This window comes from Macaca mulatta, chromosome 12 (assembly GCF_049350105.2).
Source record: "Macaca mulatta isolate MMU2019108-1 chromosome 12, T2T-MMU8v2.0, whole genome shotgun sequence".
In the NCBI taxonomy this organism is placed as follows: domain Eukaryota; kingdom Metazoa; phylum Chordata; class Mammalia; order Primates; family Cercopithecidae; genus Macaca; species Macaca mulatta.
In genome coordinates this window covers 77,490,752-77,506,093 of record NC_133417.1, presented here as the reverse complement: position 1 = coordinate 77,506,093, position 15,342 = coordinate 77,490,752, and the positions used below count along the sequence as shown (strand labels likewise).

The 15,342-nt window shown below is 38.3% G+C and overlaps 1 protein-coding gene across 23 annotated transcripts in view; it reads right to left on the bottom strand.

Annotated features, from left to right (window-relative positions):
* Window positions 1-15,342, bottom strand: part of PDK1 (pyruvate dehydrogenase kinase 1) — a 70,816-nt gene that overhangs the window by 39,896 nt on the left and 15,578 nt on the right. For all 23 annotated transcript variants that reach the window (XR_013402035.1, XR_003721306.2, XR_013402034.1 and 20 more), the window contains one exon: window positions 230-340. Coding sequence is in view for 11 of the 23 variants with exons in the window: in XM_077957197.1 (XP_077813323.1) it covers window positions 230-340 (111 nt within the window). In the remaining 12 variants the exon portion in view is untranslated. The remainder of the gene's footprint in view (window positions 1-229; window positions 341-15,342) is intronic.

Sequence of the window (15,342 nt, the reverse complement as noted above, 5' to 3'; positions counted from 1 at the left end):
GATCAAACGTTGTAACAAGAACTCCAGATCTCTGTCTCGTGCCCATTTCAGTTGAAAAAAAAAAAAGTGTTCTGAAGGTTGTTTAAATGTAGGGGAAAGTGTACATTTCTAAGAGCTTCTTTCTTCCTTGTGGAGTACCCTACATGACGGCTTAACTTACTTATTTGGCAGCTAGAGCATGTGGAAGGCAATTGACAGAAACACACTTCACTATTTCTTGATAACATACCAGGGGCACCGCGCGGGAAGTCTCAACACGAGGTCTCGGTGCAGTTGAATACATGTAGTTGAAGAGTCTGTCAATTTTCCTCAGAGGAACACCACCTCCTCGGTCACTCATCTAAGATAAGAAAAGGATCATGCTCTATGCCCAAGTCCTCAAAACAGCAAAACATCAACACATACTCATAGCATCACAGTTTAACTGCTGGTGGGAAAGTGCTGCGTTTTTTGTTTTGTTTTGTTTTTGAGATGGAGCCTCGCTCTGTCACCCAGGCTGGAGTGCGGTGGCACGAGCTCAGCTCACTGCAACCTCTGCCTCCCAGGTTCGTGCCATTCTCCTGCCTCAGCCTCCAGAGTAGCTGGAACTACAGTCGCCTGCTACCATGCCCGGCTAATTTTTTTGTTTTTGTTTTTTTTAGTCAAGACAGGGTTTCACCATGTTAGCCAGGATGGACTTGATTTCCTGACCTCATGATCCACCCGCCTCGGCCTCCCAAAGTGCTGGGATCACAGGCATGAACCACCACACCTGGCCTGAGCGCTGCTTTTGAAAATGAATACAACACAATCCAAGTTGCCAATATAAGCATTTCCCTCGCTGCTGAACCCAACCCAACTCCTCTAATATGTGAAACTCTAATACATAAACTCCATCATAATACTGCTGTGGCTTTGTATATTGCCGGGAGTCTCATTAACAGTGCATTATAGCACAGAACTGGACACAAGTTAACCCTATCTTGTATGTAACTATAATTTGTTATTCCTTTCTGGTTGGCAGCGTGGTGACTAGAATCAAACATGCACACCTGTAATCCAGCACTTTGGGAGGCAGAGGCAGGTGAATCACTTGAAGTCAGGAGTTCAAGACCAGTTTGGCCGACAGAGCGAAATCCCATCTCTACTAAAAATATAACAATTAGCCAGGTGGCACATGCCTGTAGTCCCAGCTACTTGGGAGGCTGAGGCAGAAGAATTGCTTGAACCCAGGAGATGGAGGTCACAGTGAGCCAAGAGCACACCACTGTACTCTAGCCTGGGCTACAGAGCAAGACTCCTTCTCAAAATAAATAAATAAATAAATAAAAATAATAAAAATGCAGGTATTAGGCTGGACATGGTGATTCATGCTTGTAATCTCAGCACTTTGGGAGACTGAGACAAGAGAATCACTTGAAGCCAGGAGTTTGAGATCAGCCTGCACAACAGAGTTAAGACCCCATCGCTACAAAAAATTTTCTAAAATTAGCTGGGCATGGTGGCATATAATTGTGATCTCAGCTACTTGGGAGGCTGAGGAAGGAGGATCACTTGAGCCCAGGAGGTGGAGGCTATAGTGAGCTATGATTGCACCACTGCACTCCAGCCTGGGTGACAGAGTGAGCCACTGTCTCTAAATTTAAAAAAAAAAAAAAAAGAAAAAATGCATATATTGGCTGGGTGTGGTGGCTCACACATATAATCCCAACACTTTGGGAGGCCATAACAGGGGGATCACTTGGGCCCAGCAGTTCCAGACCAGCCTGTGCAATATAGTGAGACTCCATCTCTACAAAAAAAACAAAACAAAACAAAAACAAAAACAAAAAAACTTTTAAATTAGCCAGATGTGGTAGTGCATGCCTGTAATCCCCACTACTTGGGAGGCTGAGGCAGGAGGATCACTTGAGCCCAGGACTTCGAGGCTGTAGTGAGCTATGATCTCATCACTGTACTCCAACCTGGGTGACAGAATAAAACCCTGCCTCTATTTAAAAAAAAAAAAAATGCATGTACCTTTCACACAATGTCACTTCCAGAAATTTATCCTAATAAGCAGAAAAGCATGCAAAGCATGTATGAGAACATCCACCATAGCTCTATGCAGAATACCTAAAACTAAACAACCTAAATAGGGGATTAGTTAAGGAAAAGAAAGTACATTCTAAAATAGGATATTGTTAACCATTAATTAGGTATTATACAGAACTTGGGCCGGGCGCGGTGGCTCAAGCCTGTAATCCCAGCACTTTGGGAGGCCGAGACGGGCGGATCACAAGGTCAGGAGATCAAGACCATCCTGGCTAACACGGTGAAACCCCGTCTCTACTAAAAACACAAAAAATTAGCCGGGCGAGGTGGCGGCGCCGGTGGTCCCAGCTACTCGGGAGGCTGAGGCAGGAGAATGGCGGGAACCCGGGAGGCGGAGCTTGCAGTGAGCTGAGATCTGGCCACTGCACTCCAGCCTGGGCGACAGAGCGAGACTCTGTCTCAAAAAAAAAAAAAAAAAAAAAAAAAAGATATTATACAGAACTCTACATACTGGCTTAAGAGATCTTGTTAAGCAGGAAAAAAAAAAAAACCCAGTTACAAAGAAGCATTTATAATACTTTGTAAAAATTCTACTATAAAAAGGTCTGAAATGATAAATAATTTTATTGTCTGTAGAATGAGTAATTTTCTCTTCTTGTTTGGGGTTTTCAGAGTCTGAATTTTCTTCACAATTACTTTAACAGGAAAAAAACAGTATAATTTTCATTTTCAGGGAGAAAAAAACAGAACCGCTACTTTGTGTTTGCATCTACAAGCAATTTTACAGCCTAGAACCCCAAAACACTTTCTGATGTGTTTGTAAGGCATGTAGGTCTTTACATTTTTATATCATTTTTCAACTCAAATAAACAGTATGGCAAATCAAATTTACTAATTTATTTACGTATAATTTTTGTTTTCCTTCAAAGTTAACATGGACTTATTTTCCTAGCTAGTATCCAGCTTATATTCTCATCTACTATAGCCATTTTCCTTTGTCACAGAATCTGAATTGATTTTACTGCCTATAACAATACAGTTGTCATACACAAATCTGCTTTTATGTGTATATAAAATAGTACTGAATAATATGTATTAAAAGTCAATAGGCTGAATGGCTTATAGTTCTTATATATTTAAAAATTTTTTACAGTATGTATATATTACCTTTATAATGGTAATTATAGAAATATTTTGATTTTTATAACTAAAAAATCTGCCTTGAAATCCCATTTAAAAATCTGCCTCTAATACATCTAAAATTAAGTAATTACACTATCAAAGTATACAAGGACTTTATTAGGAATTTGTGGCTGGGTGTGGTGGCTTACGCCTATAAACCCAGCACTTTGGGAGGCCAAGGCGGGCGAATCACTTGAGGTCAGGAGTTCAAGACCAGCCTGGCCAACATGGCAAAACCCTGTCTCAACTGAAAATACAAAATTATCCAGGCATCATGGTGCACGCCTGTAATCTCAGCTACTTGGGAGGCTGAGGCACAAGAATCTCTTGAATCCAGGAGGAGGCTGCAGTGAGCCAAGGTTGTGCCACTATACTCTAGCGTGGGTGACACGGCGAGACTCTGCTCAGTTTAAAAAAAAAAACAAAAAAAAAAAAAAAACTTTTATGTAGCATGATGCTTGAAATTGCTCTTGGCCCTGTAAAGCAATTTATTTTAGTAAGATGAATAAAGAGCTCTGGGTATTTTGAGAAATTCAACAATTTGTTAATTATTCATCCTTTAATGATATGCTCTGCTTCACATTTGCTAGTAACATGAATAAGAAGTATGCACATTCTATAAATACATGAAGGGAGTAAAGAACGTATTAGAATAGATATTGAGATAAAAAGGTAGACTTGAGTAAATTATTTTCTGGTTTTCCTTAACCTTTTGGCCAGGGAGACTGTAACAACAACCTGGCAAGTACAAAATTAGGAGCCATTTCCAGCCTCAGGCTGCATGGGAAAATAACAGGGGCTAAGCAGACAGGACAGAGAGGATGTGAGAAGCATCATCTTGCTAGAGGTAAAGGGGCAAACTAAGCCACAGGAATAGAGTTAGAAACTACAGTCAAAGCAGTACTTTGCTTTGCAGTCAACAATACAATAAACCGGAGCCAGTGGATTTTAAAGTAGGCGAAAGAGTTTCCAAAAGAGCAGTAATAGATTGGAGGATCCAAGTTCTTCAGGAAAAGGAAGGGAGGGAATAATGGTAGAGACAGACATTAAGTCTGTATATATTCAAGGCAAGAAGAATGGAACCTTTGATGACAAATGTACTGAAAGAGAGATGTGAAAACTAACACGAAACCCTATTAAGATAATGAGATAAGTATTGTCAACAGGAAGGCCAAGGAAGAGAAGTTCGCCAATTATTTTTAAAGTTTTCTCTTCAGCGCACAAAATCACCACATGTCAATGTCATCTAACCAAGAGCTGCCATCCCTAACTTCCTGTTCCTAGTAACACTAGGCTCGCTGGGTTAATTCATGTGAATTCCAGGCCCAGACGAAATGAACCACTACTGACTAGATGACAGCTCTAAAGCCAGGACATTCAACCAACCGTGTATTCACCCAGAGTTCCTAAAGTTTCTCAGCCAACAGTGTTTTCACTGTTAAGTTTGTAAAATTATCAACAGTAAATGAACCAAGACATTTAAATTTTAATTTAAATGACATGTAGGCCGGGCACTGTGGCTCACACCTGTAATCCCAGCACTTTGGGAGGCTGAGGCGGGCAGATCACTTGAGTTCAGGAGTTCAAGACCAGCCTGGCCAACATGGTGAAACTCCGTCTCTACTAAAAATACAAAAATTAGTCAGGTGTGGTGGCACACGCCTGTAAATCCCTGCTACTCAGGAGGCTGAGACAGGAGAATTGCTTGAACCCGGGAAAGAGAGGTCGCAGTGAGCCGAGATTCTGCCACTGCACTCCAGCCTGGGTGACAGAGTAAGACTCCATCTATAAAAAAAAAAGACATGTGGCTGTAACACATAGGTTATTTATAGATTATATATTAAACACAGAATTGAAAGAGCAGCTAGGGCTGAAAGACAGAAACGACAACTTTTGTATAGGTTTTTAGCAGAAGGATAAAAGGTAAAAAAAGTCAATTAATTTGAATAAGCTAAAAAAAAAAATGGGAAAGAAAAAAAACCAAGCCTTGATTCTGAAAGTCTAGGGTAAGTAATGGGGATAAAAGCTCGAATGAAGAAAAAGCAAGAATTTAACATGTAAAGAGAGACTGCAAGAGGAGATGCCTTCATGTGACCTTGGATGTGAGGGGAGAAACAACAGGTGAAGGCAGAGCCTAATACAGACAGCACTTCTAGAACAGTCTTTTTGAGACCTTTACAAGCCTTTCTGTTTTATTTTAAACAGCTTTATTCAAACATAATTAACATAGCAGGCTTCTAGAACAGTCTTTTTGAGACCGTTACAAGCGTATTTTATTTTAAACAGCTTTATTCAGATATAATTTACATAGCAGACTGGACGCAGTGGCTGATGCCTGTAATCCCAGCACTTTGGGAGGCAGAGGCAGACAGATCACTTGAGGTCAGCAGCTCGAGACCAGCCTGGCCAACATGGCAAAACCCCATCGCTACTAAAAATACAATAATTAGTCGGGTGTGGTGGCAGGCGCCTGTAGTCCCAGCCACTAGGGAGGCTGAGGCAGGAGAATCGCTTGAACCTGGGAGGCTTGCAGCGAGCTGAGATCATGCCACTGCACTCCAGCCTGGGCAACAGAGGGAGACTGCATCTCAAAAAAGATAAAAATAATTTACATACCATCTAATTTATGCACTTAAAGTATATAATTGAATGATTTTTAACATAGTCATAGATATGTGCAACCATTACCACAGTCAATTTTAGAATATATTCATAACCTCCAAAAGAAACCCTGGCTCCTTTAGTGGCCATATCCCTAGGCAACCACTAATCTACTTTCTGTCCCTATATATTTGCCAATTCTGGATATTTCATGTAAATAAAATCATATAATATGTGGCCTTTTGTGATTGGCTTCTTTCACTTAGCATAATGTCTTCAATGTTATAACAACCAGTTTGTAGCATATATGAGTATTTCAGTGCTTTGTGGCCAAATAATATTCCACTGTATGGGCACACCACATTTTGTTTATCCATTCATTAGCTGATAGATATTTGGGTTGTTTATACCTGTACACTATTGTGAATAGTGCCACTATAAGTATTTGTGTATAAGTTTTTGCCTAAATATTCTCAATCCTTTGAGGTATAGTCATAGGAGTGGGATTGCCAGGTCATTATGAATTTTTCTTTCCATCATAAAGACAGATTACCTAAGCGAAGCCCATCCACCAGCACAGAAGTAATCTCTTCTGAGAGTCTAAGAACTCAGTAAACCTTGATCCATGCAATGATAGATATTAGCAATAGAAATCAGCTGCAGACCAAAATGCTAAATAAAGCACTACTAATAGAAACAGAAAAAGGTATAAGAAAGAACATGCTGCAGCACAACTTAAGCCCCAAACCAGAAGACCAGTGGGTCTTCTCTTTTCTTTTTTTTTTTTGAGACAGAGTCTCGCTCTGTCACCCAGGCTGGAGTGCAGTGGCCAGATCTCTGGTCACTGCAAGCTCCGCCTCCCGGGTTCACGCCATTCTCCTGCCATTCTCCTGCCTCAGCCTCCGGAGTAGCTGGGACTACAGGGCCGCCACCTCGCCTGGCTAGTTTTTTATATTTTTAGTAGAGACGGGGTTTCCCCGGGTTAGCCAGGATGGTCTCGATCTCCTGACCTCGTGATCCACCCGTCTCGGCCTCCCAAAGTGCTGGGATTACAGGCTTGAGCCACCGTGCCCGGCCAGTGGGTCTTTTCTTGACTATATAAACCTTAATGGGCAAGTAGCTGACACATAAATAACCAAAAAATAGACACATTAGCATCTGAGCTTAAAAAAAACAAAAGTGATACATTCATATTGTTTTTACAGCAAACAGATGGCATTGCCATTTATTATTTGTGCCTAGTCCTTTAAAATGAACAACCAGGAGAGAAACAGACAAAAAGAAACTCAGGAAATGGACAATGCAGGGTGCAGAGGCAAATTAGTTTAAAAAAAAAAATATATATATATATATATATATACACATATATATATATATATATAAATGAAAAATATGCTCAGAGCAATAAAATAAAACTAGAGCAGAATTCTAAAAAGGGATTAATTTTAAAAATAAGAGTTCTTGGAAATTTGTAAGATAACAGAAATAAGAATTCAATAGAAGGGCTGGGAATTTGAAGTCAAGGAAATCTCACAGAATAGAATAAAAAGTTGAAGCAACGAAAAACAGGAGAAAAAAAGATTAAAAACAGGTAATGATGTCATGAAGCCCAACATCCTCCTAATATGACTATCAGAAAGAGACTAAACACACAGTGAAAAGGAAAATATCAAGAAAATAATGGGAAGTTCAAAGACCACAGCCCAATAAATAAGAAAAGGCCCACAACAAGTCACATCACTGAAATTTCAGAACACAGCTTAAAAAAAAAAAAAAAAAGATGTTATAAAGTCCAGTTAAACAAAAGTAGACACTTAAGACTGGTCACATAAAAAGAGGAATTGTAATAAACGTTGTCTTCTCAAAAAGAACAGCAGGAGTGACATCAGCAAAAATAGGAGAGAAAGAACCTGCAAAAGTGTCTCCTCTATCAAAGCATCAAAAAAAAATGAGGGGGGGTGGTGGCACAAAAATCATGAAGAATCAACTTTGACAGAATTCTGGAAATTAACTAAAGGCATGCAGCAATCTGGGGAACATTTATTAAAGTAAAACAACTGAATCCCTAAAAGAACAGTAAGCATTTTAACTTGTTCCTATCCTGCTCCCCCTCCCTCCAATAAATATGCAATCAGAGTGAAACCAGCAGCCTGGTAGCCGCTGGGAATACTATTTATTTGACCTGACTCTGAGCTCCCCAGTACAAAAGTCTTTCACCCCACCCCCATCCCTGGAAACATCTGTCAAAAACAATTAGCAGTAACTGATTAATTTGAAGGCTGTAGGAGGCACTGGACAACAGCTAGGGCAAAGAATAAGGCTAAACAAAAAGCTTGACAGGAAAGTCTAGGGAATGAGCTAGCCATAGGAGCTTTGAAAAACTCAGCTATCTCCTGGGAATCTGAAAGGCCATACTCATGCCCAGGGTCATGCTCAGGAAAGACATGAGAAGACCCTAAGCTCTCACCTCTAACTGCTCTATGCAAGCAGGACCTAAAGGTTAAGGCACAGTTGTCAACTGCCTGGCTGACAGTTGAAGATATTCTCCTAAACACTTCTCCTATACACACACTGAGTCCCCCGGCAAAGACTGGGAAACTTACTGATTCCACGTATTTGAGGAAATCTCAGTCCAGTCATTAGCTGACCACTAAGCTAAATGAGCAGAGACTTCAGAGACCACACACAACAAATAACTCAAACTTAACAGAATTAACTCCAAAAAAAAAAAAAAATTACAAAACAATCACAAAAACAACCTTGGGGAGAGGGCAGTACCTGATCTCCAGAGCTGTCAAAATATATTATTTTAAATGTCTAGTTTTCTACAAAAATAACAAGATATGAAAAGAAACAAAAAAGTATTGCCCATACATAGGCAAGGAAAAATCAAGCCAATAAACTATACCTGAGTCAGTAAAGTCAGACTCTGTAAACAAACACTAAAGAACTAAAGTATGAGGATGTCTCAAAATAGAAAATTTTAAATGATACAACAATAAAAGATGTGGCAATAAAAATGATATGCATCAAGATTTGGCAAAGGTGAAAAAACATGATAGACATTATATAAGATAACTAAGTTGAAATTCTGGAGTTCAGAAGTACAATAAATGAAATGAAAATTTCACTAGAGGGGTTCAACAGCGTATTTGAGCATGTGAAAGAAAAGAATCAGTGATAGTGAAGACAGGTCAATTGAAATTATCCAGTCTGAGAAACAGAAAGAGAAATGACTCATCACATATTTGCAATATTCAATAAGATTATAACAGCTGATTTCTCATCTAAAATCATGGAGGCTGGAAGGCAGTGAGGTAACATATTCCAAAGTGCTGAAAGAAAAAGACTATCAACAAGAATTCTACAACCAGCAAAACTATCCTTCAAAAATGAAGGAGAAATTAAGACATTTCCTGATAAGCAAAAACTGAGAGAGATCATCACTGGTAGACATACGCTATCAAGAAATACCAAAGGGAATCCTTCAGGCTGAAACAAAAGGATACTAGACAATACATTGAATCCATGTGAAGAAATAAACAGTACCAGGAAAAGTAATTACAAAAGTAAGTATTAAGGATAATATGAGTATATTTTTTGTTTGTAACTCTTTTTGTGTCCTATCTGATTTAAAAGACAATTGCATAGAATAATTATACATCTCTGTAGACAGGCCCACAATGTACAAAAATGTACGTTATATGACAATAACAGCACAAAGGATGGGTGGGGAGGGGCAAAGGCCTATTTAGGAGAAAAGTCATTGTGTATTATTTAAAGTAAATTGGTATTAATCTGAACTAGATATTAAATTAAGGTGTTTATTGTAATCCCCAGGATAATCACTTAAAAAACTCAAAGAAATACAGTAACAAAAACAAGAACGAAATTAAAACAATGTAATACAAAGTATCATTTTAACAAAAGACAGTAATAATGAAGAATAAAAAATGATATGACATATATTGAAGACAAAACGGCAAACATAAACCAAAATTACTGTTAATTACCTTAATAGTAATTACATTAAATATAATTGATCTGACATTCCAATTAAAAGGTGGACATTGGCAGAATGGTTTTAAATTCTAACTATATGCTAAAAAGAGACACATTTTAGACTGAAAGGCACAAAAAGGTTTAAATTAAAAGTCTGGAAAGATACACTATGAAAACAAAAACAAAAAGAGAGTTGGGATGGTTACACTAACTTCAAACAAAATATACTTTAAAGCAAAAATTGTTACAAGAGACAAAATAGAAGATTTTTTAATGATATAAGGTTAATAAACAAAAAAGATATAATTAAAAACATGTATGTACTCAACAGAGCTCCAAAATACATGAAGCAAAATTGATAGAACTGAAGGGAGAAATAGACAATTCAACAATAATTGGAGACTTCAATACTCCACTTTCAACAATGGATCTAACAATTACAAGATTAACAAGGAAAGACAAGCTTGTACAACACTACAAACCAACCAAACCTAATAGCTATCTGTAGAACATTCAACAGCAGCAGAATGAACACTTCTCAAGTACACATGGAACATTCTCCAGGATAGACCCTATGTTAGGCCATAAAATGAATCTCAATAGATGTATACTTGAAATCATACAAAGTATGTTTCCAATCACAACAGAATGAAATTTAAATGATTAAGAGAAAACATGGGAAATTCACAAGGATGTGGCAATTAAAACCACCCACTCCTATTAACCAATGGAAAAAATCCAAATGGAAACTAGAGAATACTTTGAGATGAATGAAAATGAAAACAAAACATTAAAAACTTGTAAGATACAGACAAAGCAGTGCTTAGAGTAAAATTTACAGTTGTAAAATGTCTCAAATGAATAACCAAAACTTCCACCTTTAGAAACTAGAAAAACAGGAGCAAAATAACACCAAAGCAAGCAGAAGGAAGGAAATTATAATAAAGCCTAGAGTGCAACTAATGAAATACAGAATAGAAAAATGGAGAAAACCAATGACATTAAAAATTGGTTCTTTAGAAAGATTAACAAAATTGATAAATATTTAGCTATATTGACTAAGAAAAAAAAAAGAAGACTCAATTTTATAAAACCAGGAATGAAAGTGGGGACATCACTATCAATCTTACAAAAATAAAAAGGATTATTAGGGAATACTATGAACAATTGTGTGTAATAATTAGATAACCTAAATGAAACGGACAAATTACAATAAAAATACAAACTATTGACACAGCTCAGGAAGAAATGGACAATTTGAATAGATAGCAAATATATTATTTATATTTATTTTATTATTATTATTTGACACAGAGTCTTGATCTGTCGTCCAGGCTACAGTGCAATGGCACAATCTCAGCTCACCGCAAACTCTGCCTCCCGGGTTCAAGTGATTCTCCTGCCTCAGCCTCCCAAGTAGCTGGGATTACAGGCACACACCACTGTGCCTGGCTGATTTTTGTATTTTTAGTAGAGATGGAGTTTTGCCATGTTGGCCACTCTAGTCTCAAACTCCTGAGCTCAGGTGATCCACCTGCCTTGGCTTCCCAAAGTGCTAGGATTACAAGCATAAGCCACTGTGCCTGGCCTATTATTTATGTTTATAAATATCTATCCATAAATCTGAATAAATAACAAATAGAGATTTAACTAGTAATCAAAAATCTTCCCACAAAGACAAGCTCAGGCCCGGAAGTCTTCACTGTTGTGTTCTACCAAACACTGACAGAATACCAATCCTTCAAAAACTCTTCCAAAATACAGAAAGAGAGGGAAATTCCCTACTCATTCTATAAGGCCAGTGTCATCCCGATACTAAAACTAAAACATCTCAAGAAACTACAGACCAATAAACATACCTTATGAACATCAATGTAAAAATCCTCAACAAAACAACATAAACCATAAAAAAATTGAGACCTATCCCAAGAATGCAAGGTTGGTTTGATGTAGAAAAAGCAATGTAATACACTACTTAATAGAACAAAGAACAAACCACACAATCATTTCAATCTCCACAGAAAGAGCACTTGACAAAATTGAATATCCTTTCATGATAAAAACACTCAAACTAAGAATAGAGGCAAACTTTCTCAATCTGATAAAGGGTATCTATGAAAAAAATCAGAGCTAACATCATACTTAATGGTGAAGACAAGAAGTTATCCCCCTTAGGATCAGAAAAAAGACAAGGATGTTTCCTGTCAGCACTTTTTTTTTTTTTTTTTTTTTTTGAGACAGAGTCTCGCGCTGTGTCACCCAGGCTGGAGTGCAGTGGCGCGATCTCGGCTCACTGCAAGCTCCGCCTCCCAGGTTCACGCCATTCTCCTGCCTCAGCCTCCGAGTAGCTGGGACTACAGGCGCCCGCCACCACACCCGGCTAGTTTTTTGTATTTTTAGTAGAGACGGGGTTTCACCATGTTAGCCAGGATGGTCTCGATCTCCTGACCTCGTGATCCACCCGCCTCGGCCTCCCAAAGTGCTGGGATTACAGGCTTGAGCCACCGCGCCCGGCCTCCTGTCAGCACTTCTATTCAACACTGCACTAGCCACACTTACATCTTTTTGCAGAGACATGATCATTTATATAGAAAATTCTAAGTAATCCACAAAAATTTATTCATGCTAATGAAGACATTTAGCAAGGATGCAGGATACAAGATCAGTACAAAAAAAATCAGTTATATTCCTATCCACTAGCAAAAAGCACTCCAAAAAATGGAATTAAGAGAACAATTCCATTATAATAGCATTAAAAATAATAAAATACTTAGGAATAAATTTAAAAGTCCAAGACTTGTACACTAAAAACCACAAAACATTATTGAAAGAAAGCAAAGAAGACCTATAAAGATGCCCTGTGTCATAAGTGTAAAGATGTCTTGTGTTCATGAATTAGAAGAGTTAATATTGTTAACTCTAAGATGGCAACACTTCCCAAATGATGCCCATCAAAATTCTAGTTGGCATTGTTTTTTGCAGAAATTGACAAGCTGATCCTAAAACCCATGGAAATGCGAGAACCCATAATAGCCAAAATAATCCTGAAAAAGAAGTTGTAGGACTCACACTTGCAAATTTCAAAACTTAAAGCTACAATAATTGAGACAGGCGTTAAGTACTTGCATAATGAGAGATCTATACATCAATGGAATAGAACTGAGAATCCAGAAATAAACCCCATACATTCACGAGCAATTGATTTTTGGCAAGGGTGACAGGGCAATTGAATGCGGAAAGAATAGGTTTTTCACAATTGGTACTGGGACAACTGGATATCCACATGCAAAAGAATGAAGATGAACCTTTACCTCAAACCATGTACAAAAATTAACTCAAAATGGATCAAAGACCTTAAATGTAAAAGCTAAAACTATAAAACTCTCAGAAACATAGGCATAAATTTTCAAGACTTTGGAGTAGGCAATGGCTTCTTAGACATAAGGCTGAAATCACATGCAATATGAAAAGAAAACTGAAAAATTTCAGAACTAAAAACTTTGGCTGGGTGTGGTGCCTCAAACCTGTAATCCCAGCACTTTGGGAGGCCAAGGTGGGAGGACTGCTTAAACTCAGGAGTTCGAGACCAGCCTGCGCAACATAGCAAGACCCCATTTCTATTTTAAAAAGCAAAAAACAAAACAACACAACTTTGTACTTCAAAGGACACTATCAAGAAAGTGAAAAGAACACATAGAATGGGAAAATATACTTGCAAATCATACATCTCATCAGGGACTAGTAACCCCTATACATATATATATATACACACACACACACACACACACAGAATCCTTATATATATACATAAGAGAGAGAACCCTTACAACTCAACAATAAAAGACAAACAGCCAATTTTAAAACTGAAAAAAGGATCTTAATCTGCATTTCTTCAAAGATACACAAAAGGCCAATCAGCAAATGAAAAGATGCTCAACATCAGTCATTAGACAAATGCAAATAAAAACCACAATGAGCTACCACTTCACACTCACAATAATGTCTATAATAAAAAAAGACAGACTACAATTGTTGACAAGGACAAGGAAAAACAGGAACTTTTACATATTGTTGATGAGAATGCACAATGGTGCAGGTCCTTTGGAAAACAGTTTGGCAGTTTCTCAAAGTTAAACAGAGTTTCCTATAATTCAGCAATTCAATCCCGAGGTATATACATAAGATAACTGAAACACATGTTCACACAATAATTTGTACACAAATGTTCATAGCTGTATTATTTATAATAACCAAAAAATAAAAAGGAACCAAATGTCTATCAACTGATGAATGCATAACCCAAAGGTGTTATATCCATATAACAGAATATCATTCAGTCATAAAAAGGAATGAAGTACAAATGCATACTATAACATTATAGTAAGTGAAAGAAGTCAGTAACAAAAGATCACATACTGCATGATTAAGTTTATATAAAACGCCCAGAAAGAGAAATACACAAACAGAAAATAGATTAGTGGTTGCTAAGGGCTAGAAGAGAGAAAAACGGGAAGTGACTTCATGGGTACTGGTATTTTCCTTTTTTTGAGATGGAGTCTTGCTCTGTCGCCCAGGCTGGAGTGCAGTGGTGCGATCTCGGCTCACTGCAACCTCTGCCTCCTGGGTTCAAGTGATTCTCATGTCTCAGCCTCCTGAATAGCTGGGATTACAGGCGCCTGTCACCACGCCCAGCTAATTTTGTATTTTTTTTGTAGAGATGGGGTTTCACCATGTTGGCCAGGCTGCTCTTAAACGCCTGACCTCAGGGAATCTGCCCGCCTTGGCCTCCCAAAGTGCCGACATTACAGGCATGAGCCGCTGTGCCTGACGGAGTACTGGGTTTTTTCTTAGGACTGATGAAAATGTTCTAGAATGAGACAGTGGCAATATTTGAATAACCTTATGAATTTCACTGAATTGTACCTTTTAAAAAAAGGAACAACGGATGCCTTCAAACTTTTGCAAGATGATTATTCTCAACTTTGAATTTCATATACAAACTTAAATATTAGGATGATAGTACAGGGAAAGTGGCCCTTGGGCTAGGGGAGGGGAGCAGGTGCTCTATTAAAGAGAGCTAACTCCTCAACTACTATAACAGAAAGGTAATATTTACTGTTTAAAATGTAAACATTAGGCCAGGCGCAGTAGCTCATGCCTGTAATCCCAGCACTTTGGGAGGGTGAGGCAGGTGGACAACTCAAGGTCAGGAGTTCGAGACCAGCCTGGCCAATATGGTGAAACCCCGTCTCTACTAAAATACAAAAAATTAGCTAGGCGTGGTGGCGGGTGCCTGTTGTCCCAGCTACTTGGGAGGCTGAGGCAGGAGAATTGCTTGCACCCGGGAGGCAGAGGTTGCAGTGGGCCAAGATCACACTACTGCATTCCACCCTGGGTGACAGAGCGAGACTTCATCTCGAAAAAAGAAAGACTAGGAATCTCTGAGTAACTCGGAGTAATGAGGCCCACAAAGGGCCAGGAACTGACACATTTGATTTTTTATAGTCTCTGCATTTATTACTTTAATATAAATTTTTAGTGATT